Source organism: Heterocephalus glaber, unplaced genomic scaffold, assembly GCF_053883595.1.
Source record: "Heterocephalus glaber isolate CG9 unplaced genomic scaffold, H.glaber_assembly_v1.0 deba00001687, whole genome shotgun sequence".
Classification (NCBI taxonomy): domain Eukaryota; kingdom Metazoa; phylum Chordata; class Mammalia; order Rodentia; family Bathyergidae; genus Heterocephalus; species Heterocephalus glaber.
In genome coordinates, this window is record NW_028258412.1 from 11,011,584 (window position 1) to 11,038,891 (window position 27,308).

Below are 27,308 nucleotides of genomic sequence, written 5' to 3' on the forward strand. Positions count from 1 at the left end.
TCCCGCCGCGCGGTCACAACTTTCTTAAAGGGACAGGTGGCTCAGATCTGCAGCCACCTGGGGCCGACTCTTCCTGGTCCGACCCCTTTGGGGGAGAGACGAGGCCCCACAGATCGCTCAGCCCGCCCACCTCCTTGACCCCCGGGACAGGCACGGAGTGCAAGTGTTAAAGCACCCAGCGTCCTTTTGCAGCTTAATTCTTCTGGCCCAAATCCTCCTCCCCCTGCTCCTGAACGCACGCTCGCGGGCACGCTGTAGCTGCCACGGTTCGCAAAGTTTGAAGAGGGGTGTCTCGGAGCGTGCAGGGCTCGCTGCTGCTGGGAAACGCCCGCTGCGATCCCCTCGACCCTGCCCTGTAACTGACCCTTGGGGAAAAGCCCCCCGCACGACTACTGCGCATGCTCTGAGCTGGACAGCTCCAGAGAGGGAAATTTAAAAACGGTTGGAGCTGCGACAGCGGGCAAATTGCGGAACGCTAGGGGCGAGTGCGAGGGAGCCCCCTCCGGAACCCGCGCCCGCCCCCGGAGCGCCGGCGTAGCGGCCCCGCGAGATCGGCTCCAGGTACCCGCCTTGTAGCCTCGGCTTTGCACTCTCCTCCCGGGAAGCGCCCTGGACTGCATTTCCAGGGTGGAGACCCCAGTGCAGGGATGCGGGGGCGTCTCCCTCGGAATCCCTTTTTCTCCTTCCAGAAATTCCCCCAATGACTCTGGGGGCGGAACTGATAAGCTGGTGGATTTCTGTGTTCTTTTCAGGCTTGGAGTTTCAAAAACTTAGAGAGTTTGAAGATTTTTTTAAAAGGCCGTTGGTGTGTGCCGAGGATGGGTGGCAGTGGTGGGTGGACTGGTTTGCCAGCAAGGACACGTGGCATTTCTGAGGGCATTTCCAGGGCGAGAGTCATGAGAGATTATTCCCTTTGCAAGTGGGAATTTGGCTCCCTCTGAGAAACAGATGACACACCAAGCTTCCATTTTTATCCTTATTTTGTAGGATTTTCAAAGTGGTCATAGGTGAAGTTGAAAACATGACTTGGAAGGGAATAAAATTCATCTGGTTCCTTGTTTCACGGGCCAATTTCCTAAATCTTGACATGTGGGTTCTAGAGACTTCCCTCTGTCCTTCCTCCAACTAATTTGATTTTTCTTTTTTTTCTTTTGTACTGGGGATCGAACTTGGGACCTTATGCTTGCGAGGCAGGCGGCAGAACCACTGAGCTAAATCCCCAGCGACCCCCCCCCCCCCATCTATTTGAAAGAACCCGGAATTTCATTCCATTCTTTTCATTTGTTTCTAAAACCCTGTAGAACTGCCTAGGATTGTGACCTGTGATGCCCAGGAACTCTGTTCTGTTAGTTGAACTCCATCCTGAATTGTGGGAAAACTGGGTTTCTGTCCTGTCAACATTGTGGCTGATGAAGCCTTTGTTTTCTGCTTGTCTTTTCCCCAAGGAGATGATAGAAAGTGACATCTCATCCATAATGTCAGGAATTATTCGAAACTCAGGGCCAAATCACTACCCAGCTCCACAGGAATACAGGTGAGGGTTGCAACAACAACAATGTATTTTTAATTGCTTAAAGTGTTTATGTGCTGTTTGTGGTTTCTGAACCTATTACTTCACTTCTGTGATTTTTTTGCAGAACTAGAAGGTCTTGATTTCAGAGTTGGTTTCTCTGAGGATGTCTGGGCTTGTGGCCTGGCACGGTGGGACCACTAAATGCCTGCAGTTTCTTGTCCCTTCCAAAAGAGGTCACCTCTGGGGTTAGTCTGGTCATCCTGGAGACAACAGCTGCTATTGCTTCCCCTGCAGTGGCTCTAGGAAATACTCCCCACTCCCCCACCTGCCCTCAAATAGAAAAGCTCTTTGGAGGGGAATTGCCTTCCATCTCCCCTATTGGAAAGCTGTGAGAAAGAACTGGCTTCTTAGCTTAGCTGTGTGACTTTCAGTATGTGCTTTACCTCTCTGGGCCTCACTTCCTCATCATGTGAATTATGCTGCTGAATTAGATGATTATAAAGTCTCTTCTAGGTCTCTCACAGGTCCCAAGAGTCAATTAGATAAAATATTGAAAATAAATTATTTCTTGAATCAGAATGTGGCAAGCTTCAAGTGAGGTGCTGGGAGGAATCTTCAGAGGTCTTCCCATTTTGTCTTTAAATGTCAGAGCTGGAATAGGCCCTATGGGTTCAACCAGTCCAGCCTGCTTCTTTTACAGATGGGGAAACTGATGCCAAGAGAGGAGAAGAGGCTTCTGTAAGGACACACAGTCACTGGGAGGGAAGAGGAGGAAAAGGAAGGGCTTGGAGTCCCATCCTTGTCTTTCTTCCCTGAGCCTAAGGAGGCCTGACCTAGTTTCCAGGGCCCCAACCTCCAATGTAAGCACCACATCTGGGTTGAGGGGCCCAGCCCACATTAAGGAATAGGGAGACCAGAGGAGTGAGCAGGGCTGGTGTGGGAAGAGCAGGCTGTCACCTCAGATCAACCCTGTTTACCCGGGGGCTGTCTGGCCCCCTGAGGCCACTGCAGCTCCCAAGCAATGCCTGCCAGGGCAGTCTGCAGCCCCCAATTAGAGGCAGGCTGCTTTCTGAGCAGGCAGCCTGGAGGCTGCCTTCTGAGGTCCAAAAGGAGGCCAAGTGAGTATTTGCAGGCAGCCTAGGGCTCACAGAGCTGGGCCCGGGTGCAGCAGTGTATCACTTACCTCAGCCAGAGAAGCTCCTCTGCTGAGCCCTATTGTACAGCTGGGGAAACTGAGGCCCAAGAGAAGTGAAAGGGCTTTTCCTTGCATCACATAACCAAGGTCTTCTGGGCTTCCTTCCAGTGCTAATAGGGTTTAACTCCCAATAGGGTGAGGCAGTATAAGGGTTATCAGCCTGGGCTCTTCAGAATCTGTTATAATCCCAGCCTCTCTGGCTGTGTGGAAGCTCAAAGAGCCTCAGTTTTCATCATCTGTAAAATGGGAATATAAGCTGTACCCAATGCATGGAGTTGCTATGACAACTAAATAATAATTTCTGGCTCTGCCACTTGCTAATGCTGTGATCCCGGGCAATTTCTCCTCTGAACTCCAGTTGGTTTGTGCAGAGGGAATAACTAAAGTTAGTTCTTGAGGGTTAAATGAGCTATTACCTACAAAACTGCCTGGATCCCAGCAGGTACTGAAAGTGTCCTGTGAATCTATCTCTGCCCTCTGTCTGGGTGCCTATGGGATAGCTGTCTTCCCTGAGGGCTGTCTGCAAGTGCTCAGAGACATGGATTCTCATTCTTATGGGAAAGAGCCTCGTCAAAGCCCAGAGGGGCTAGGCAATCAGAGTGTTAGAACAGTTGCCCAGTGTCAGACAAGTGCAGGTTCAAAGTGCAGCTTCCTTCAGTTTCCTTACCTTTACAATGAACATGAGCCAGCCATGATGGTGCACACCTGTGATACCAGCACTCTGGGAGGGTAGGGCAAGATGATCACAAGTTCAAGTCCAGCCTGGGCAATTTAGCAGCAAGGCCCCATCTTAGAATAAAAAATAAAAATGGCAGGGGATGTAGCTCAGTGCAAAAGTTCTGGGTTCAATTTTCATTACTGCAACAAGTGAGGGGGGCGCAGAATGAGGACACACCCCAAGCACTCCTGAGATGATTAAATAAATAAAACTCAGAGCAACAGCCACATAACCTGTAGTCACTGCTGCCAGTACCTGCTTGCTACTTTAGAAGCCAGCTTTCTGTGTGACACAGGTCCACAGAGGACCTTCGGGTGGGGGGTACAAAGGAACCCTGGGTGAGGGCAGAATTTCTGAATCCAGGTACCCAAGCACTGCCCAGCAGGGCTCCCCGACCAGGCTAACCCCCTGCCATTTCCCACAAAGTGTCTGGTGCCCTGGGCAGCTGCCCCTCTCCAAAATCAGATCTGTTGGGAGGCCTGGCAGTGTGTGCCCAGGGCGAGCATGGACGAGAAGCCTGTCTCTGTCAGAACTGAATCTGGGGATGTCCAGTGCCCTGGCTGGCACAAACCTTTCCTACTTGCATGGATTTTAGGCCGCTTTCCTTATTGAACACCCAAGATATCCAGAAGGCAGAGAAACAATAATAATTGCAGCTGGTAGGGGATTCTGAACCCTTTACTATTTGCCTTTCCTGTCCTAGGAACTCAGCATGAACCCCAACTAGGTCCTCAAAAGCTGTCCCATGAGGGTGGCACTCTTGTGCCTATCTGGCAGATGAGGAACCCAAGACCAACTAGTTTAGAAGCCTTAACAAGATGTCCTCTGATGAAGAGCATGGGGCTGGAACATAGCGGGCGCACCATCACCTCCTGGTTGCGTGATCCCAGACAAATCACTGCTGCTCTCTGAACCCCAGTTTCTTCATCTGGGAAACCATCAGGGAGCCATTTCCCAGGAAGCTGGGAGCACTGCACTAGCAATGGAGTAAGGCATTCGGCCCAGCTTGGGACAGAGCACTTTCTATTGGAGGGGGAGTTTTATGATTATGCAGCAACTCTCTGCTTCCAATCACCATTTTTCTCCCTGAATAACAGCCCAGAAGTTTATGGGCTTCTCATTCTCCTTCCTACAGTCCCCAGAGAATGCTCCAGCCCCTATGCAGCCTGCTTTGTACAACTGCCTGGCACTTTGTCCCCTGAGGCCCAGTTTGGCCGTTAACTTTCAATGCCTGCATGCAGGGAGGGCAGGGCCAACAGCTGGAGGCAGCAGCCCTGTCCCAGGGAGCTGTCAGGAGTCAGCAGCCGGCTGAGACAGCAAACTGCTAGCCGCCTCTGTGCTGGGTCACTGACACCAGAGCAGAGGTCTTGGGTCTGGGAGCCAGGGGTGGTGCTGACCCTACTCAGAGCTAAGCAGTGGCACTGGGGCTCAGGCTTCACTTGACTTAGCCAGGGTTCTTTTGGCTCAAATGGTAGGGTGCAAGTGGTGGAAACTAAGGATGAAGCACCTATGTGCCAGCCACCTACTCAGCTCCCGGGCAAGTGCACTGGTCCATGTCATGGTCACCAGCACTGGCACTGTCCCAACTGACAGACAGAAACACTGAGGACCAGACATGATTTGCCCAAAGGCATCTGGGGAGGGCCAGAACTTCAGGCTAGCAGCCACCTGCCCCATATTTGGAAATTACTGTAGAGGTCAGGTCCAAACAGTTCCTTTCATAGACTGGGAACTGAGGCCTCTTGGACTAGGAGGCTCAGGGACCTCTATCCAGTGAGCACCCTGTCCTGGACATTTACTGCCTAGAATCTGTCCCTGCCCTAAGAAGTGGTGACCCTTCTCCTGTCTGGATGGTGATTTTCTCATCTGTGATTCAAAGTGCTGGGCACACGGAGATGCTTCCTGAGTATTAACTGAGCAGATCAATGAATGGGAAAACATTGCACAAAAAAATATATCCGCAGAAACCCAGGGAGGCCCTTAGCTCTTTGTGGGCCCCATACTGTGTGTGTGGGGAAGGGATGGTGTGACACGTCCCCCCCCATATGAGGAAGCTCCACCCATTAGTTGTAACCTGGGGGACCTGCAGGGCACAGTACCCTCCCAGAAGTAGTAACCCTTGTCACATCTTTACGTTTGCCATGCTCAAGGTAGGTAAAATAGCATCTCAGCTACTTTATGGCCAAGGAAGAGAGCTCGCCTTCATTGGGTCCAGCCTTCTTTTGGAATATTGTAATTCTACCCCCAGAAACATGTGTGACTGCGTGTGCATGCACACACACACGCACATACCACACAGCAAAACCCAAGCCAGCTATTAACCTAGAAAGTAAATATTATTTTTTTAAAACACCAAATCATTTCACATTACACCCACTTTTTGAACCAGCTGGGAATTTCTGAGCTTCCTAAGCAGCATACCATTTTCTTTTTCCTGCAAATGGTTAAAATGATATCACTATGTTTGCTAAATAAACACCCCTCCCTAAATGATTTGGCCGTTTGTGTAATGGTTGGACTGGAAACAAGAACGGTTTGTGTTTGTGGTGATGGAATAGATTCTTACCAACCACGTCTCAGGAAGGTAGTGACACTTCCTTGTTGTCATCAGGGTGGAGGCAATGGTCCAGGTGGGGCCAGAAATGTCCCTGTGCCCCTGGCATGGTAATCTGACTTAGTAAACCCCTCTGGAGACAGGAGGAGGCAGGAGGGAAGCACTCAGTGGGAAGTTAGAAAGAAACCTGATCAGAAATCGAGTGTGTATTGGGCCCTGTCTGGGAGGTTATCTGATCTTATCCTTGCATCTGCCCCAGTAGTGGGAATTATTATTACTCCATTTTACTTGTGGGGAACTGAGGCACAAGGAAGTGACTTGCCTCAAATGACACAGCCTCAAAGAGGCTGAGATGGGATTCGAATTCAAATCGGATGTTCCTGCTCCTCTGCACCGCAGCTGTCACTGCTCAGGAACCCACAGATAGGTGTTAAATGTGGACTCCAGACATCAGCCATGTAGGCAAAGATCCTCATGGAAACTGTAAGCAGCTACACAGGTGTGTGCTCTGCACAGCCACCTGCTGAGGCCCTCAGCAAATGTGCCAGCTCCCTGTCCCTTTACACTCAAGGGCAATGGCCATGTGGTCCAGTTCACCTGGGTGGACCAGTATTTGTCAAATGGAGGAATGGCTCTCTCTGGTCTTGTAAGGAGGTGAATGCACATGCATCCTGGCCTCCAGATGTGGAGCTTTTAGAAGGTCCGGGGAGCTCAGAACTGGTGCCTGATTAAGATGAGTAGGCATCTGGGCTGTGTGGGACACCAACTGTACCACCACTTCACGGGGGAAGATGGGGAGCTGCTGGACTGGCCTGGAAGGACTTCCTGGGGGAGGTAGGGTGTAAGCTGAACAGGAAGTAGAGAGTGAGGAAGGTCAGATCTATTGGGGCTGGGCTGAGCTGGTGGAGTCTTCTTCCCTTTCTTACTCTAGCAGTTACTTAACAAATGCTCACAAGTGTTAGGCCCCACGCTGGCTACTGAACAAAATAGGGGTTCCCTAGTCTTTGTCCTCCCAGAGCAGAAAGATGTATAAATCTTTTATTGCAAATGATGTGTCCTGTGAAGACTCACAGGAAGGACCACTGAGATTCGAGATGGCCATGGTGGGTATCTCAGAGGAGGGGACATTTAGGTTGAGAGTCAGTTATGAATGAGTACCTGGAACTGCATTCCAGGCGGAAGGAACAGCATGTGTAAAGGCTTCAGATGAGTGAGAACTTAAGATGTTTGAGGAACTGAGAGATAGACAAGTTTGCTAAAGCAGAGAAGATGAGAGGGGAAGGGGGCAGGAGGAAAGGGAAAGTGTTGGCCAAGGGTCAGGTCAGGTCAGGTGATGAGCTTGACCCTTACTCCCTGAGGCGTTTTAAGGACAGTGACAGGTTCTGATGTCCTATTCACTTTGGAAGCTCCAAGCCACTGGGCCTGTCCCTACCTGTGGTTTACCTACCTGAGTCAAGAGACAGGCCCTGTTCTTGCCTCCATCTGGCACGAGGACACGGAGCTCCTAAAGCATTGAGTCACCTGGAAATTTGAGGTGGTTCAGTTGGTCTCCTGGTCAGTGTAGAATGCCTGTCTTGGATTTTAGTGGTGGCCAGCTTGTCCAGGGCCACTACAGAGTCCTTTGACCATGTCCGTATTGTCTGAGGGCCAACTGACAACCCGATCCTTTTATCTTGTTATTTATTATTTATTTATACATGCATAAGTACTGGGGATTAAACCCAGGGCCTTCTCACCGAGCTATATCCCCAACCCTTCTTTATTGTGAGCCCAGGCTGAACTCAGAATTGTGATCCTCCTGGCTCGGCCTCCCAAAGTGCTGGGATTACAGGCATGCACCATGCCCAGCCCTTCTCAATTTTCTCTAATCCTTTAAGAATGGCAACGATGAAGCTTTGCCCTTTCTTTTTATTTTTTTTTTTGTACCAGGGATTGAACTTGGGTCCTTGTGCTTGCAAGGCAGGCGGCGGCACCACACTGAGCTAAATCCCCAGCCCATCTTTGCCCTTTCTGCCTATGGCTTGGTCTATTTTAGCCAAACTGGCCAAGTGCCCAGGAGAAGAGCTCTGGGTGGCTGACAGGCATCGCCTCACCTCTCTGGGCCTCAGCTGACCTCCTGGGAGATGGGGGTGACAGCTGGCCACCCCACATGCTGTCTGGAGACCAGGGGGTGCAGACCCACAGGGCAGCAGGAAGGAAGGTGGTCACGCCATGGCCTCTCCTCTGGGTGCTCCTGGGTCAATCAGAAAGCTTCCCCCTCAGATGCAGGGAGCTTGACTGCTGGCCTGAACACGGCCTCACAAATAGGAGTCCAGGACTGGGAGATGACAGAGACACCCCTGAGAGTTGAATGCCTTGTTATGGCCCGTTGCTCAGAGCCCACTTCATGCCACGTCCATTGAGGACAGTCACAATAATGTGAGCCACCACTGTTGGCTTGTTGCACCCACCCACATTATTTCATCTGATCCCCACCATACCCTGCTGGCCCTTAGCACTCCCATTCCACAGAGGAGCAAACAGGCCCAGGGAAGCAGATGACCACAGACAAGTCTTACAGATGCTAAGCAGCACGGTGGGATTCAAATCCAGCTCTGACCAATCACAAGCCAGTGCTGGTAACCATCACCCTGCCATGCAGCACGGGGGAAAGGGGAGCCCCGTGGCTGGGCTCTCCAGCTGAGAGGGCAGAGGATGTGATGTTTCAGGGGCCTAGGGCTGCAGATAAGGCACATACTTGGGCACCTAAGCAACACATGTGGAATAGCTGTCACATACCAGGTTCTCAGAGCAGGGGCTATACTGAGGAGTGAGCTATTCCCTCACTGATTTTCCATGGGCCAAAGCCCTCCCAACAAGGCCTGGCCCCTCCCTTGGCACTGGCCCTTCAGAATGTGACCAGAACCCTCAGAACCCTGGCAGAGGTGGCTGCCCTTTTTCACAGTCCTCCACCTGGGGCAGTATTTCCAATGGGGAAGCCAAGGTCTGGGCTGCTAGGTCAGGCACTGGAGCTGCTGTACCTCTGGCTTCTGACAAGTTTGCCTGGCTTGACTTCAGCTTTTCTGTTTGTGAAAGGGGACAATGACACGTCTCAGGGTGTGGGGTGGGGTGTGTGTGTGTGTGTGTGTGAACATACGCTCACAGCTGGGCTCTGCAAAGCAAGAAGTGCCCCATGGGTGGTGGGGTCGGGGAGTGCAGTAACCACTGAGTTCAGCAAGGGGCCCCGGAGTGCCTGATAAAAGCTATTATGTTTTGGCCCATAAAGTTCTCTACTCACTCACAAGGACTCACTGTTAGTGACAGGTCCCTGCATGGTTTAAGAAGGATGCATTGCCAGGAGTCACCCTGGGAACTCCTCAATAAATAAGTTTCATGTGGGGTGCTGAGGGGTTGCTACTGCTGGACAGGTGGGGAAACTGAGGCCTGGAAGGAAAAGGGCTTGCCTGTGATGACAGAACTTTAGAGCTGTGACGAGGTTTCCGTGCAGATCTGCACCAGAAGGAACTCTGAAAGGTGTTTGGCTCATTCTTCGTCTAACAGGCCTAACAGGTCACCCCCTCAGCTCCTGCTTGGGGAATGCAATGCGCCTGGGGATGCTAAAAGCTGTTGTTTTGGTTTCTGAGACAGGGCCCTGGTATGTAGTCCACCCTAGCCTTGAATTTGATATGTAGCCCTGGCTGGCCTCAAACTTGTGATCCTCTTGCCTCAGCCTCCCAGATGCTGGGAATACATATGTGCACCACCATGCCCAGCTTGTGATGCTCACGTTTTAGTCACCTTAGTGCTGTTTTCCCACAGTCCTTGCCTGTACCTTCCTTTCTGGGATTTGGGGGAGGTGGCAGAGCAGGTGGGAGATGGGGGAATCTTTCATAATGAAACATATTAAAATTCAAAATTCCACGAAACCAGATTATACCGGTCTAAGTCAAATGCCCAGTTGTTCCAAGGCAATGTAAACATGCCACAGACTTTTCTATAAAGATTGACAGAAGGTTTGGGGGCACTGCCTCCTGGTAACAATGGAGATGTGAGTCCATACTGGCCACGGGAGACTCCTGGGTACCTGAAGTGTGCCCAGTGGCCCGAGGAACTGAATCTACATATGTCACATCCTTTTAATGAATGTGAGCTTTAATCGCTGCAAGTGGCCAGTGGCTGCTTGTTGATGTGCACAGGATCTTCTAGATTCACCGGGCACATTTCCTCAAGCAGGGAGAAAGGACAGAGAAAGGAGGGGGACAAGCCAACCCAGGCTCCAAGGGTGGCCTTCTGAGTCCTCGGCTCCCTGGCTGGGTGACCCTAGGCAGGCTGTTCCTCCCAGGCTGGTGTCCTCATCTGGAACATGGGAGGGTGTAGTAATTAGTCCTGTGAGGCAGTGGGGCCACAAGATCAAGTGTGTAAGCAGCAGTAGCTCAGGGGTGGGCACACAACAAGGGCTCACTGCCCCAAGCCATATCCGCAGGGACTGCCAGGCCTCTCGCCCCTGCCAATCTGTAATTATCAGGCACCCACTGGGGACCAGTCCTGTGCTTGGGCCTGAGAGTTTGGCTCCTCCCTCTGGGGATACAAGGTTCCTGCTTCACAGTGGTGGGGCGCTCTGGGGCTGCCTACACCCAGCAGAGGACCCAGGCCCTATCCTGGTCTCCTCCCCACAGACCCTCAGGCCCCGGAGAGCTGGCAGTCTGGTGTATGCCCTCTCTGGGGACATGAGCTGGGTTCAGAAAAGGGAGGCCTATGGCCAACCAGAGGGCTCCCTGGGGCTCAGAGGAATGATGAGGGGGATGCTGGAAGGCATGGAGAGGGGGAAGGAAAGGCATCCATTGAGAGGGAACAGAGGTGTGAAGCACCAAGGTGGTGGGAATGACTTTTCACCCCTTCCAGGGCCCATCACACACTGCTCTGGGGTCAGAGCACGGGGCCACTTGAGCTGCAGGAGTTCAGAGTCCAGGCTCCCCAGTGTGAGGGATGAGGAAGTCACCTGGGGGTGGGAGCTGCAACAAAGGCAGGTACCCAGATGTCCTGCCCCAAAAGCTGGCACAGTAGCAATGGGCAGCGGGGCCAGTATGGGCACCAGAAAGCACAGTGGGACTGTGGGATGCAGATGGGTCAGTGGGAGACTGGGGGGCCCAAGATCATGTCAGAGATGAGAGAAGGGCAGAGGATGAACATGTGCTAAGAGTTCCCGTGGGTGCTTCACCTCCCTTGCTGTTTTCCCATCTGCAGATGAGGAAACTGAGGCCCAGAAAGGCCCAAGCAGGAAGGTGAGGCTGGGACTTCACTACAGGGGCCCTCAGCCACAGTGCCAGAGACAAACTTAGGGACAGGCAAGCTAGTGGGAGAACAGAAGGAGCAGGTGGCAGGAGCTGGTCTTCAGATGCTTGGTTCTTCTCAGCTTCCTCTGGGAGGTGGCCCCAGGCAGGCTGGTGGACATTAGTGATGTGGGTGACAAGGGTCAGTGGGGCCTGGATCTTCTCCTCACCCAGCAAGTGAAGAGACAGACCCAGAGAGAGTGGGCAGAAGAGGTCTTGGTGTCCCCAGGCTGTGGGGCTGGGCCTTGCCTGTTCCTCTGAATTGCAAATGGCCTATCATTGTCCAGCAGGGGGAAACCCACTCCACAGGCTGACATAGGACAGGGTCCGTGGGTATCTGTCTATCTCTGTCTGTCTACCTGTCTCTCTCTCTCAGAACAAAGCCTGTAGGTCACACTCTCCAGAGAGAAGCGCTGGGAGGGAGGGAGGCAGGGCACACAGGGCCATCCATAACAAGGGGCAGCAGGTGCTGGCAGGGAGGGAAAGGTGCCCGTGTGGAGAGGGGGACGTGCTGACATGCCTCCGTTCAGGGGACTGTGAGGGCCAGGCAGCGGGGATCAGAAAGCCCCATTAAATCTCTGGCCCCTGCAATGTGTGGTAAAGAGGCCTGTGTATCAGGGAGACTGGGCAGGGAGGCAGGCTTTGGGGCCAGTGGACCCCCACTGCAGTGCTCCACCTGGGAGTCCTGCAGGGTTGGCTGAGCTACCTGGCAGGCACATGGAAGCAGACATTCTGGTGAGGTATGGGATAGAGGAAGGAGCAGACCAGCTCCAGGAAGCCAGAGGCAGTGTGGGATTTGGGGCCTGGCTGCCAACCCCTAATAATGAGCAGCACCCCAAGAAAGGAGAATGGGGACCTGGCCCATGCCAAAAGTCAGACACACAGTGGCTCGTCGGGGCCTCAGAGCAGCCCAGGTAGGGAGGCTCAGGGACCTGAAGTGACTTGCCTAAGGTCATTCATCCCAGTCACAAACACCTGAACCCAGATCTGTCCCGTCAAAGCCTGTGCTTTGCCCCAGCCCCAGCCACACCCCTCTGGGCTGTCCCTGCCCCACGTTACAGCTGGGAGACCCAAGGAAACCCCAGGTCGGAGTGGGGCATTCTTTTGTGTTCTACCCAACTCGCAGTGGGGGTTGCTGGTTTGCTCACTCCTGGTACCATGGAGCCCTGGACTCAGGGTGGGGCGACTCCCCCAGAAGACATCTATTATCTGCCTGGGTGCCCCAGAAACAACCCCAGATTGGAGCGGAAAGACTCAGGTTCTAGACCTGGTGACCTTGCTCCCAAGCAATGAGGTTTTGTTTTCACCTGCCTAGCCTCAGTTTCCCCATCTGAAAAGCAGGGCTGTCTGTTCTCTGTATCCCTCCTAGGGCTTTTGCAAAGACCCTGCAGGTAGAGGATAGCTCTAAAAGTGCCAGACATGACAATCATTGTCATGGCACTTTCAGGCTTGGGTACACGGACTTACCCTGTTTCAACCAGCGACCTGGCATTTAAAGGGCCCCCACTTTGTGCAGGGACACCGGTGACAAGGGGCTCAGGACCAACCCTCAGTGAGCCACAAGGCAGGTGGAGGGCAGAACACTGGACAGCACAGGTCTCACTGGCCCTGGTGCAGTGTGGGGAGTGGTCAGGATGCAGAGGGGCACTGAGCTGGGTGTCTGGGAGGCAAAGGCTGCCCAGAGAAGGCGCTGCTCTCGGGTGGGGCCGGGGACTCCCACCTCACCCTTTTCCAGGCTATGAGACTGGCGGCAACTTGCTCCCTTCCCCCCAGCCTGGCTCCCGTCTGATGTTAAGAGGCCAGAAGAGGGACTGCGAAGTGGCCTCCAGGGTTAGATGTTCCTGGTCTGGGCAGAGAGGAAGACTGAGAAGGTGTGGCTGGCAGGGGGCCTACAAAGGCCCAGGCAGAGGGGAGAGTAGTGTACAGGTGTGCCAGGCAGGTATGGAGCAGGCGGGTGAAGGAGGACCAGGGCCAAAGGAATGGGGAGCCAGATGGGGCTCCTGAAAGGTGAGGAAAGAAAGAAAAGGATAATCAGGGCTGCACCATTTACTCAATCCCCACCTCGTGCTCAGCCTGTGCTGAGCATCTTCTGCGTGATCCTAACTCCATGGGACAGGGTCAGTATTTAGATGACTGCCCGGAGCCTCAGTTTCTCCACATGAAAAATGAAAGTGGCATAGAACCCAAGGTCTGCCACACAGGAAGTGCTTGATAAGTGGAAAGAGTTGGTGGTGGCAGGGGCAGGTCTAAGTGCCCCCAAGTCTGAAGCTTTGGTGTACTTCCACACCTCTGAGTACCTGGCTAATGTTAACAGAAGCATTAATACAGGTATTAGTGGCAGCTAAATAAATCCTCATATTACAATTACTGGTACCCAGATGCTGTTCAAAGTGCCTTCTATGTAATAACAAACTTAATTCTCCTAACAACCTATGAGATAGGAACAATTATTTCCATCATTTTACCGATGAAAAACTGAGGCTCAGGGAGGTTAAGCCACTGGCTCAAGGGAAACTAGGATTAGAATCCAGTGCTTAAATCCCACAGGTACTGCCCATGGGATTCACCCACTGCCAGAGATTTGACTCCATGTTGGTGTTCAAGAACCTCGTTTTTAAAAGCCCCCTCCAACCACTCAGGGGCTTTGAAGGATGTCTCTCCTGAGAAACCTGCCAGCAGGGAGTCACCTCCATTCCGCCAGTGTCCAGCAGAGCAGTGGAGGCAATGGGGAGCTACACCAGGGTATGGGCCGGAATGTACCACCACACTCTGGGAGGTTGGCCACCCAGGGGTTAAGGAGGGGACAGTGGGGGAACCTTCAGCAGTAGGCGGTTCAACAGGCCCTGCCCCTCTATCTCACCCTACAGTCTCTGAGGGCCAAAGGGGACAGATGGCATCATCCAGGCCTGCACTGTGACTGTCACTCAGCCAGATGAGTTACTAGCAGGCCAAAGGGGTGGTAGGTGGGATGCACAGAAATAATAGCATGGCGACTTCAGGACAATGGGGGCCACGTGCCACTGGGGCAACAGTCGTTTGTCATACAATGGGCCTCTGGGGGACAGCAGCCGGGCCAACTGCTTCCACAACATGACACGGGCCAGCCGGGCCAGCCCAGCCGTGTTTTCAAATCATCTCCAGGCTGTTTTCCTATGAGGCAGCCAATGGTGGAGACAGCCGGGGAGTCACCTGATGCCAGCTGCATGGACCCTGGGCCCTGTGACAGCTGAGCAGCGGTGGCCATGGCAACACTAATTGTGGCCCTAAAACACAAGGAGGGAGGGAGGGAGAGAGGGAGAGAGAGAGGACACTGAGAGGAGGGAGGAGGGAGGAGGGAGAGAAGAGACAGAGAAACTGGGAGCTGGGGGCAGCCAAGAAGATGAAGGACAAGGCCACAGCTCCTTGCACCTGCTGTTGGATACGCAAGGAAAGCAGACATGCTACATGGATGTCCTGTTCTCTCTCTTCCTCTCTCTTGCCCCCTCCAATCTTAATGGGTCCCAACATACCTGTTTTGAGAGCCTAGAATTTGGACTGTGGACCTCTTACAACACCACCACCTGGCCACGAGGGCGGCACATTCAGTGGTACTGGTGAGGGCCCTTAACCCAGTTCGCAGTTGTGTTACAACCAGACTGGACACCATTGTGAGGCCTGGTGCTCTCCAAGTGCTGGCACACAGCACTTCAGGGGAACCGAGGTACCCCAAATTGGGTAGCTGTGTGGTTCCTGAAATGGCAGCCTCCTTCCTTTCATGGATAGCAATGTTCTTGCATTGCTCATGCAGCTGTTGAAGTGGTGGCCACAGGTCCTTCCTGGGGAGAGTTCTGGCTTCAGGCTGCACTCTCTGGTTCTGGCCCCTCCACTTCCTGTACTGTGTGGCCTGGAGCAAATGAGGGGGACATGGACATATAATAGGTCTCAGGGTGACTGCAGAATTGCACAGGACTGAACTGTGAGCGGGTTCTCAGCTGTCTCTCCTTGTGGCCCATATGCCACGTGCTCTGTCACCATGTTTCATGCCATCCACATAGGCTACAGCATGGCAGGAAAACACCTAGACCTGGAGGCGGGCAACCTGGGTGCTGTGGTGGCCCCAATTCTGCCAGGGCAGCTGGGAAGGACCCTGTTCACAGCCCCAGACTGCTCCATGCCATGGGTGTCCCCAGGAAGTCCTGTAGTGCCCATCTTCCCCTCTAGAAAATGGGAACACAGTGAGGATCCCTTATCCAATAGATTTGGGACCAGAAGTATTTCAGATAACAGTTTGTCATATTTTGCAATATTTGTACCTACATAATGAGATGTCTTGGAGACGGGACCCAGGTCTAAACACAAAGTTCATTTACACTTCATATGCACTTTATACACATAGCCTAAAAGCCAGTTTATACTTTTTGTGTGCCTGCGTTTTGACTGACTCGTTATGTAAGATCATGGTGGAATGAAAAGGTTTGAATTTTGAAGCATTCTAGATTTTGGAGTTTTGTAAAAGAGATGCTCAATCTATAACTAATCTGTAATAATAATAATGCCTGCCTCATAGGGCGACTGGGAGTGTTAAATGGGCTAATACTGTGAAGGATGTGACCAGTGCTAGTGCATACCACAGTAAGTGCTCAGGCAATGCCAGTGTTTATCACTTTGACAGGAGGTGCTAAGCAGGACATGGGTGAATGAAGGAATGATCTGAGGATGTGCCATCTGGCTCCCAAAGGGGGACCTTGGGGTTCATTTCCCTCACCCCATCCTGAGAAGGGCAGGTTGGAGGGCCAGAGAGGCTTGGGGTGGTGAGGGGCTAAGGGGCACTTCCAGAAATCCAGGGGGCCCCAAGGAGCTGCCCGAAGCTCCCCCTCCCGCCCGAGCTCCCTGCTCCTCCCTGCAGGCTCCTGCCTTCCACCAGTGATGATGAACTCCCTGGGGACCTGCAGTCCCTGTCATGGCTCACAGCTGTGGACGTGCCTCGGCTGCAGCAGATGGCGAGTGGCCGCATGAACTCCGGAAGCCATGGCGTACCACATCCACACCCAGGTAGGCTCAAGGTGGGGCAGGGCAAGGGTGGAGGAGAGAGGGGCGATCCTAGATTTGCCTCCCTTCCTTGTCTTTGGCTACGGACAAGTCCCTCTGTCTCTCTGGGGCTCTATTTCCACATCTGTAAAATGGGACTAAATCGACTTCCACAGAGATATTCGTTCAGCAACAAAGAGGGCAATCAGCAAAGAGGACCCAAGTCAAATGCAGCCCCAGCCTGTTTTGCAGGGGATGAGAATGGTTTTTAAATCAGGTACGACAGTGCATGGCTGGAATCCCTGTACTCTGTGAGGCCGAGGCTGGAGGACTGCAAATAGGAACCCATTCTGGGAAATACAGCAGTTTAGCAAGATCCCATCTTTTAAAAAAAGGGGGGGGGGGCTGGAGATGTAGTTCAAAGGCCCCGGGTTCAACTCCCAGTACCAGAAAAAAAATTTACCAAAAAAAAAAAGTTCACTGCCCTTTTAGCTAGAAGACTCTAAGAACCCTAGTAACACATGGCAGCTAGTTGCAATCACAGCAAGTGGGTTAAATGCTTAAAGACACAAGATGTTGAAGAAAAAACAATGACAAAAATACAAACACCACAGTGTGAGTACCGAATGATGGCAAATCAGGGTATATAAGTATCTCTTTCATTGGGCAAATTGTTCTTGAGCAGAACATGTAAAGCAAGGGTCAGTCACCAAACTTTCTGCAAAGGACCAGGAAATACATATTTAAGTCTCTGTAGGTCAGTTTGTCAAAACTATTCAGCTCTTCTGTTTCAGCACAAAACAAGCCAGAGAAATATGTAAATGAGTGGGTGTGGCTGTATGCCAATATAACTTTATTTAAAAACTAGGCAGTGGGCCTAATTTGGCCTGCTGGTCAGCTTCCTAACCTTAATCTAGAAACCCAGGGGAGAGCTGTGTGATCTTGGGCACGTGCTTTCCTCTGTGATCTATGTCCTCATCTGCACTAACACAACACAGTATTCAAAGACTGTAAAATAAGGCAGGCCCTTCCTTCATCTCTGCAGCTCAACAGGTGAGTTTTGCCTACAGAAGAGGTGGCTGCCTACAGTCAGGCTGGTGCAGTGAGAATCGGGGATGGATTAACAATATCAGTCACAGGCCCAGCACAGGAGGTAGGGCTCAAACCTGCTATTCCTGAGCTAATCCTTGGCAGAACAGGGCTTGGCAAAGGGGAGTGGTGGCACAAAAGTGTTTGGACCTTAACGTAGAAGCACTGGGGAGCTAGGGAATGTTTCTGAGGATATGACATGAAGGCTGAGTTGGTGTTTTAGCTAATGAATGACAGGAATCTAATATTACTTCCATTCTCCTCTTCATCATCATTTAGTATAGACTCATTTACTGGGATTTTATCATGGGTCCAACAAGGTGATATTTATTAACACTTGATAGATGATCTCATTTAACCCTCCCAACAACTTTATAGATAGGTAATAGGTAATACTAGTAGCCCAAGTAAAAGGAGGAAACAGAGGGTGGCATGGTCACACACCTGGTAGGAATCCCATTTTTTACCAGTACACCTCAGCAAAGTGACTTGCCAAGTGTCTACTCTGTACCTGGTCCTGAGGGTGGGGAGTGACCCTAGTCCCCAGCCATAGCCACCATTCATCCAGCCCCATGGCTTCTCTGTGCTTCTCTCCTGCAGGTGCCCTGCCTGGGTCAGCTGGCCTGCATATGGGAGCTGCCCCAGGGCCCCTGCTCCACAGCCCAGCTGCCATGGCGCCCCGAGGCATGCTGGGTCTGGGCCCCATGACTAGCCACAGGGGCAGTGTAAGTGCCACTACATGGGTTGGGGAGCAAGAGAGTGTCCCCCAGGGCTGGGATGCCCGCTGCCACCCTGACCCTCTGTTTCTTCCTCCCCTGACCCCAGCAGATGAGCCAGTTCCCAGTCAGGGGCCAGCCATCATCCAGCCTGCGGGATGTACCACAGCTCTACTCCCCTGCCATCCAAGCACAGTTCCCACTGCCCTCTGGGGTCCAGCAGGTATGATGGGTCAGAGAAGCCCTGGACAAAGAGGCAGATGCCCCTGTCTTAGGGCAGCCAGGGATCTCTTTGAACCTATTTACTACCCAGGCACAGGGGATAAAATTCCTCACAATGGCCATGTCATGAAATCATCCATTTGATTCCCCTGAAACTCCTGCCATCAGCAGAGACAGAGTGGTTTCTGTGGCTGTAAACCCTTCACCACACCTTACAGAGTGGAGGGTGCCTCAGAGACTGGGGAATTGTGATTGACTTAATGCTCTTTCTCACCTTCTCCCTCTACTGTCTGCGGAAGTGTCCTTCTATGGGCCTCTACAGCTCCTCGTTTGGGGCACGGCCTTCCTATCCCCAGGCCCACATGGCAGTGCATTCGTCTCAGGAACTGCATCCCAAACACTACCCCAAGCCCATCTATTCCTACAGGTGAGGTTCAAGGGGCTCATGGAGGAGATGGGCAAAGAGGAAAGGGCCGCCTCCAGAGCACTCCAACAGGCTGGGAGAGGTGATCCAGACTTCCAAGGGAGAGGTTTGGGGTAGTGGGGAATTCCCAGGTAGGACTTGTTCTCACGAAGGACTGCCATGGGGCAGTCTACCCACTGGGGTCAAGAACGTACTTCAGATACTGCCATTCCATTATTCAAAAGCTGTGTGTCCTCAGGGACATGCCTTGGCCTCTTTGAGCCTTGGTTCCTCAAATGAAAAGTCACCAAAATAATAGTACTGTGTATCTGGGGTGTTTGGGGAAGAGGGGAGCAGCCTAGGTAAAGTCTAAAGACCCCAGGCATTAATTATGGGGACAGGATAAAAAGAGAGAAAAAAAGCTGAGTCCAATATCAAGGAGAAGGGCAGGGGGTGGTAAAGACAGGCCCTGGAAGGTGTTCAGAGTGCACACTGTGTGATGTAAGGGCTTGGACATGCTGGGGCAAGCAGGGCAGGCTTCCTGGCAGAGGGAACCTCAGGGTGTCAGCGCGAGGCCCCTTTATGACCCCCTGCTCCATCTCTTGTCCCCAGCTGTCTAATCGCCATGGCCCTGAAGAACAGCAAGACAGGAAGCCTGCCTGTGAGTGAGATCTACAGCTTTATGAAGGAGCACTTCCCTTACTTCAAGGTGAGGATTCTCACCCAGGGTGGGGTGCTGGAGCTACCCTGGTTTTTCCCCGGCACTGCTGGAACTCAGGGCTGGCCCTAAGCCAAACAGGGGCCCCCTCTTACGCTCCCAGTTACGTCTGTATATCTACTACTAAAGACACATGCATGTGCATACACAGAGAGGCACTTAAGGGAAGGGGGCATTAGAACTGGGCTTTGATGGTTGAGGAGTTCACAATGCACCTTGCAGGAGGGAGGTAGAGGGACCCATCTTGTTATTCTATACATACTTAGTAAACCATATAATGCAAAAATATACACTTGGCAAGGGGCCTCACCAATCTGAGCCTCAATATCCTCATTTGTAAAGTGGGGAGCATACCCAGTTGGCAAGTTAATGATGATTCTGCTCATAAAAATCTTGGCTGCTGCTGGCATACGGTTTGGCCTTAAGTAGTGCTACTCTTGTTAGCATCAAAGAAAAAAGAAGAGCAAGGGGCCAGAGAGTACCAGGCTGCAAAGTTCCTGGCCTGGAAAGTATCCCTAGAAGAAATAATGCAACATCATGCGTGTGTATGTAGGGTCTTGGATGCATTACAGTTATCTGGTTATCTAATCCACTTGAGCAACTACTCACCGATGAAGGCCATTCTCGCTTGCTGGCTACTTCAGCACGAGAGAAAGGCAGCAGGAGGATTCAGAATGATTCAGTCAGCGGATATGGGTGGCGTCCATGTAGTAACAGCAGGTGTGGCCGACTTGTGCTTCCTGTGGGCCTCCCTTTTGCCTCTCCAACTTGAGGTTGAGTACTGGACGCTGCCCTATGACCCCTGTCATGATGGTGTCCTGTCCAGACAGGCGGGAGCGTGAGGGCACTCAGGGCAGGAAGGGGTTTACCGGGCGGTCTGTGAAGCGGCTACTGAGCTGCTCTCCCCACAGACGGCTCCCGACGGTTGGAAGAACTCCGTGCGGCACAACCTGTCCCTCAACAAGTGCTTTGAGAAGGTGGAGAACAAGATGAGCGGCTCCTCACGAAAGGGCTGCCTCTGGGCCTTAAACCTGGCCCGCATTGATAAAATGGAGGAGGAGATGCACAAGTGGAAGAGGAAGGACCTGGCCGCCATTCACCGGAGCATGGCCAATCCGGGTGAGGACCGGATGACCCCACTGCACATGCGCAGATGTGTGGCACTGTGGGTGTGTGCACATGTGCGCATGCGCCCACCTCCTCCCTTACCGGACTGCGCGCCCCTCAGACACGCTGATACAGAAGAAGGTGTCTAGTGTGCCTTCTCTGTGGCTGGCAAGTTGAGGGGCCTGGATCATAAAAAGCTGTTGGCTCACCATCGCTTCCAGTTGTTTGCACAGAAATGCCAGACCACACAATCATGGGATAGAAGAGGCGTTTAAAATTAACACCCAGTGTGGGCGGGGGTGTAGGAGATAGATGTCTTCCTATACAATGGGTGGAACCATAAGCTGTGAAACTTGTTGAGGACACAGTAATGCATCAGAAACCTGCAAAGTGGCCAGGCTTGGTAGTGCAGGGCCTGCGCACTGATGACGGCCATTCTCTAAACTCTCCAGATCTTTTTGGGAGGATTGCAAGTTCAAGGCTAGCCTGGATCACTTACCCAGACCCTCTCTCAAAATAAAAAATACAAAGGGACTTGGGGAATAGCTCAGTGGCAGAGCAACACTGGGTTCAATCCCCAGTACAAACCCCCCTCCCCACTGTCCCCATGTACTAGTCCACTTATTTCATTTCTGAGAGTTTATGATAAAGGAAATCAAAGATTTGAGAAGAAAAATTATGAACCGAGTTATCCATCCACACTTGGCTTTCAGTTGTCCAATAAACAACTGAAAGCTATCTAAGCATTCTACAGTTAAATATGGTGCCACATCATGCAAATATTCAAGATAAAAATATTTAAAAATATTTTTGGAATATAAAGAAATGTTCTCAATATAATAAGTAAAATTGACAGGTTATTAATCATTATACAGTACACAGCAGAACTACATTTAAAAATGTATGTGTAAGCCAGACGTAGTGGCACACACCTGTAATCCTAGCACTTGGGAGGCTGAGGCAGGAGTATTGCCAAGATTTAGAGGCCAGCCTGGGGTACCTAGTGAGTTCAAGGCTGGCTTGAACTACATAGTGAAACCTTATCTCAACAAACAAACAAACAAACAAAATGTATAGCTGGGTGTGCTGTTGTACCCTTGTTATCCCAGCACTCAGGAGGCTGAGGCAAGAGACTTATTAGTTTGAGGTCAACCTAGGCTACATAGTGATTTGAAGCCAGCCTAGGCTACACAGCCCCTGCCTCAAGAAAACCATATATATATATATATATTCTTATCCCAGATCCATTTTTACCAAAAATACACACACACACACACACACACACACACACACACACACATTTAGAGAGAGAATATGAATGTTCATCTGGGAAGAAATACAATAAAAGCTTTTTTGTGAATGAAGAAACCACTTTATTATTTATATATATTTATTTATTTATATACTTTTGGTATTTGGACAGAGTCTCACTATGTAGTCCAGGTTGCCAGGTTGGCTTTGAACTTGCTAAGTTGTTCTAGGTAGCCTTGAAATCACAGTCCTCCTGCCTCAGCCTCCCAAGTGTTAGGATTACAGGCTTATGCCACCTATCTAGATTTCTGATAATTCTTTTTGGTAGTGGGGATCGGGACCTTGCGCTTCCGAGGCAGGCACACGGGAACCACTGAGCTAAATCCCTGGCCCCTTCGGATAATTCTTACATTCTTCACATATTTCTATATTTGCTAAAACTTCTACACTGTTCATGAATTACTTTTGAAGATTACATTGGATCTCTTTAAAAAAAATTAAGTATGTGAAGGGGCGGGCAACCCACTTGTTAGTCCCCCTTCTGTCTCTCTTAGAAGCTTTCTTTCTCTCAATTTTTTCCTACTTTTAAAAAAAGAAATTAAGTATGTGAAGAGGGTCCATAGAAGGGGCACTATGCAGGGGTAGGCTGCTTCTGCCCAGTCTCAGGAACCTGTGGTCTGGGTCTAGAGGATGCCATCTTCCTGAGGTTTGGCATGAAGGAGCTGGCACCTGTCAAGAAGGTGGGGAGACAGGCTGCAGCAGGAACAAACAGGCCCTGGCTGAGGGCAGCACATGGTGTCCACCCTACACAGCTCTGGGGCCTGACTTGAGATACAGGGCCAGTTTTGACCTGCGTTTAGCATGAGATCTTAGGTAGGTCATTCCGCATTCTGGATTTCAGACATCCTCATTTCTAAAGCATTTGCTCCCCAAATAGATCTTGGGACCCTGATGGTCCACCCTCGGCGTGGTGTTACATTTAGTGCAACATAGCCAACAATTTTGTGCCAACAATCATTTCTCTTTTTATTTGTTTATATCTAAGAGTATTAAAGAGGATACAGGTTTTATTTGTCTGGTTTTGTTTTCAGTGCTAGGGAGCAAAGTCAGGGTGTTGCACATGTTAGGCAAGCATTCACATTCTCTTGCTCTCTCTTTTTTTGAGACAAGGTCTTGCTAAGCTGCCCAGCTTGACCTTGAACTTATCCTCCTGTCTCAGCCTACTGAATAGCTGGAATTACAGGCACACGCTGCTGCCAGGGGAAGAATATAGTTTTTAACCAATGGCAACATTTCCTAATGTCTTGTTCATGGCAGGGAGTGGCTAGACACCTTTGCATGTCAAAAGTCTTGTCCCAATCTTGTGGAATCCAGAATCTCTGTCTAAGCTCTCCCTTGTAGGGCTCATCAGAGGTCAAAGGAGTGCTAGGGTGAGAGGCCTGTGCTATAAGGCACCGGACCAAGGGAGGTACTAGTGTTATTTGGTGGCGCCTGTCATTAATCAAAGGCTCCACACCATTCCTGATGTCATTTTGTGTCGCATATGATACCACTTCATAGGTGAAGAGATAGAGGTTCAAAGAGTCCCAGAGGCATGCTGAGGTCACACAGGTGGTAGTACTGGGACTTGAACCCAGGCCTAGGCTGGGATCTGGTCACTGCAAGGTATCCTTAGTGACCTCTCCCACTTGCTTGCAGAGGAGCTGGACAAGCTGATCTCGGACCGGCCAGAAAGCTGCCGGCGCCCTGGCAAACCAGGGGAACCCAAGGCCCCTGTGCTGACTCATGGCACCTCAGTGGCCGTGGCCCACAGCTGCCTGCCTGTCTCCCAGCTCCCACCACAGGCACTGATGACCCTGTCCCTGCAGTCCGTTCCCCTGCACCACCAGGTCCAGCCCCAGGCACATCTGACCCCAGACTCCCCGGCGCCAGCCCAGACCCCACCTCTGCATGCCTTGCCAGACATGAGCTGCAGCCCCATCTCCCAGCCTGCCTCGGGCAGGGCCCCAATGGACTTCATCAACATCAGCACTGACATGAGCACTGAGGTGGATGCCCTGGACCCCAGCATCATGGACTTCGCTCTGCAGGGTAAGGCTGGAGGAGCAGGGTGCTGGGAGCCGGGTAGGGAGGGAGCAAGGAGTCAGGTGAGCACAGGACTGTCTCATCCATGGCCCCATGGCCCTGGCAGCACCCACTGTTAGCATACTGAGCAGCGAATGAGTGCTTACTGTATACTGGGCCCCAGCCAAGCACTTCCTCAGCACCATCTCACCGCAGCCTGCCATGTCCTCAGAGGCTACTGCATTTGATATCCTCATCCTGCCAGTGAAGACGCTGAAGCAATGAGAAGTGTCACTAGCCCAAGATGACCTGACCAGTCAGTGATGGAGCTGGGATTTAAACCCAGTTCTGTTTGACCCCAAATTTTTCATCAGCAACTGCACGTGCCAACCTCAGGTCAGGTCACAGAGTGACCCATGGCTTGCCACATGGTCATCCTCAATCACTGAGATGGGATACTCTGGAAGGCTGAGGTAGAAGGACTGCAAGTTCAAGTCCAACCTGGGCACCTTAGCAAGACCCTGTCTCAAGATTAAAAATTAAAACAGGTTGGGGATGTAGCTCAGGGTGAAAGCCTAGAATTCAATCCCCAGAACTGCCAAATAGACAAATAATGCACAGAATGTGAATGAATGAATGAATGAATGAACAAATGATGAAAGACTAGACAAAGATCTCAGGCTTCAGGGAAGGCTCGCAGTTCACCCATTTGCTTACAGCTTACATGGGTGCTCCTGCAGGACACCAGCCAAGGGCCAAAACTTCATCCAGTAGGTCTACCTCTAATGAGGGTAGTGGACAAGTTAGCAGGTTAGTTAGCAAATTGGTTACAGCTGTGATCCTTTCTGCGTGCCACCCCCCCCCCATTGCTGTGTAATTAAATGTGCTGAAGGGGAAACATGGTTTTGTTCTGGCTTGGACCGTGAGGTACGAGGCAATGAGAACTAAATGCTTTTAACACACCCTCTTGTTAAACCCTTATAACAACCCTCACAGGTAGATCTTCTGATCATCTGCATTTTATTCTGAGGCTCAGAGACAAACATGACTTTCCCAAGGGCTCACAACAGGAAGAGGCAGGCTGGGCCTGGAACTCTGGTTCCTCCTCACTCTTTTCCCACAACATATGATCTTAAATACCATGCATGCTCTTTGCCTCTTCCCTAAGACAGGGATTCAAACTCAGGCCTGTTTTACCTGAAGCCAGCTCATCCGCATGCTTTTGTCTTTGCAAGGGAACCTCTGGGAAGAGATGAAGGACGAGGGCTTCAGCCTGGACACACTGGGGGCCTTTGGAGACTCCCCTCTTGGCTGTGATCTGGGGGCCTCGGGCCTGACCCCTGTCTCTGGCAGCAGCGAGCAGCCCTTTCCAGATGTGCAGGTGACTGGTCTGTATGCTGCATACTCTGCCCCGGACAGTGTGGCCTCGTCGGGAGCCACCTCCTCCTCCCAGTACCTGGGCACCCCAGGGAACAAGCCCATAGCCCTACTTTGAGCTGAAGGACTCACCTGCCCCCAGACCTCTCCTGTAGCAGGCTTGGGCATGAAGGACCCTCCTGGGTGTTTCTGGAAGAAAGGCCCCTTGCCCTCCCACAGGCCTCTCCTGAACATTTGGTGAGGCTGCAGGCTGGTCAGGGAAGCAGGTCCTCTCAGCCAGGTTATGCTCTCTGGGTTCCTACTGGGAGCTTCTGGGGCCCCTCCCATGTTTGAAGGACCAAAGAGAGTCCAGCTCAGCATGTCCCTTGCCTCCAGGACCTGAGAGGCAAGGCCTGGACATGCTGAGGACAGGCCAACTCCAGCCGGGCTCCTGGCTGGCCCCCTCTGTGACCTGCAGCACTTAGGCACAGCATGGAAACACTCAGTGGGAAGGCCCTTTACTTACTCTGGGTGTGTGTGTGGAGTGCTGAGCTGGCTGAAACCTCTCCCTCAGTGTCAGAGGATGGGCTCAAGGCTGGGAGAGGGGCTGGCAACCCGTGGGACTTCTCCTGGACTGACCCTGCAATGATTCCTGCTGAGGCAGCTCCAGCCCCATACTCCAGCCCCTATAGTATGATAGGATTTCATAGCGCAGCCTCCTGGGCCATGCCAGGCACTAAGACCACGTGTAAATTTATTTATATTTATTGTGATCCATTTTGTTCCCCTGTGAACCCAGCCCGAGTATGAGACTCCTCCATCCCTCCACATGTCCCAGCAATCCTGTCCTAAATTATCAGTAAATCACATCTCTCACTGGTTCACCACTGCTTGGCAGCCTTGGGCTTCTTTTTAGAACAACCAGGCACTTTTGAGACCTGTGAAGCATTCTATTTTTAATACTAGAGACCAGAGATATTTTTCTAACTGTCTAGTCATGATTCAGATTACTTCCTATGGGCACCTAAGAAGGAAGTCGCCATGATCTGGGGCTTGGGGACTTCCTAAAGGCCAATGGGGCTGAGAATGGGAGAAACAGGGCAGGGCACTTTTGGAACGGGGCCTTAGGACACCCCTAACCACTGGGAAGGAAAGTTGGTGGACTGGGAACCATGAGCAGCTGGCCCACATAGTGAGTGCAGTGCAAAATATTCATTGGGACTTGTTGGCCTATTTCTTTGGCTTGTGCCTGTTTTCACATTTCTTCTTTTTGCCAATGACTGATTTTTCAAGTGGCAGGTTCTTGGGGGCCCTTGGATAGTGGAGACAGTGGTGAGCTGCTGGGCACAGCTTTCCCATTGGAGGCAGAAGCTGCTGCTCCCACAGCCAGGGCACCAACCTCCTCTCTCTGCCACCTGATGTTTGGCTCTTGTGTCTAGGCTTCCCAAACCTAGAGCCAGGATGCTCCGCCGAATCACCAGGCCAGCCAGGTGACCTATCTGTGAGGCTGACCTTAAGCCCTGGCTCGAAGGCCCATCATTAAGTCCATTCAAGTTCTGGAACCTTCTGCTGAGTGTCATGATCTTTAGACATAGCCCAGCATGTCTGTCTGACCAGTACTGCTCAGCTACTTTGTGTACCATGACCCCCATAAGTTGTTTAAATTGTTGTTAATGAAGAGCCCGTGTTCAGGCAGCACCAAGGCTCTGTAGGTGTAGAACTGGATGACTAAGTGTCTTCTGTCAATAAAGGCTGAACGGCAGCTCTGTGGCTTGTGGTGAGCGGGGAAGGCAGCTGTGGGAAAAGGACACCACTCTCACCACTAATGCCCAGTTTTCTGATACCGGGTTCCCACTGGGATGGGGGCTGGGAGTGGGGGCAGTGTTATTACCAATAAAATCAGCATGGCTTGTGTTTACTGTCCTCACTACCAGCACTTGACAGACATCTCAGGCATGGGCCATGAATACTGTTTACTGATTCAAAAGCAGAGGCTCAGGGAGGTTGGGTAGGGCAGAGTATGTGTGTTTCAGACTCTCAGTTGGGACAAAGCTCAGGGGTGCTGCTCTGACCTCCTCTTGGGTGT

The 27,308-nt window shown here is 51.7% G+C and overlaps 1 protein-coding gene across 3 annotated transcripts; it reads left to right on the forward strand.

Moving 5' to 3' along the window:
* Foxn4 (forkhead box N4) lies at nucleotides 1-27,096 on the forward strand. Of its 3 annotated transcripts, XM_087198053.1 has the most exons (10): nucleotides 1-561; nucleotides 1,446-1,534; nucleotides 16,175-16,320; nucleotides 17,986-18,110; nucleotides 18,211-18,324; nucleotides 18,623-18,750; nucleotides 19,339-19,435; nucleotides 20,356-20,563; nucleotides 23,501-23,893; nucleotides 25,102-27,096. In XM_087198053.1, the coding sequence occupies exons 2-10, from the start codon at nucleotides 1,449-1,451 to the stop codon at nucleotides 25,359-25,361; spliced, it is 1,557 nt and encodes a 518-aa protein (XP_087054179.1). In that variant the 5' UTR covers nucleotides 1-561; nucleotides 1,446-1,448; the 3' UTR covers nucleotides 25,362-27,096. The 3 variants fall into 3 exon arrangements, with proteins under 3 accessions (XP_087054179.1, XP_021112973.1, XP_021112974.1); XM_021257314.2 differs by lacking the exon at nucleotides 1-561 and having other exon boundaries at nucleotides 1,326-1,534; XM_021257315.2 differs by lacking the exon at nucleotides 1-561 and having other exon boundaries at nucleotides 1,326-1,534; nucleotides 18,214-18,324.
* Nucleotides 27,097-27,308: the final 212 nt, after the last annotated feature.

Coding starts and splice junctions, on each gene's coding strand:
- Foxn4 (XM_021257314.2), top strand. CDS start 1,326: ATGCCCAGGAACTCTGTTCTGTTAGTTGAACTCCATCCTGAATTGTGG. Junction 18,325..18,622: donor TGCCCTCTGGGGTCCAGCAG/GTATGATGGGTC, acceptor TGTCTGCGGAAG/TGTCCTTCTATGGGCCTCTA. Junction 19,436..20,355: donor AGCACTTCCCTTACTTCAAG/GTGAGGATTCTC, acceptor CTCTCCCCACAG/ACGGCTCCCGACGGTTGGAA.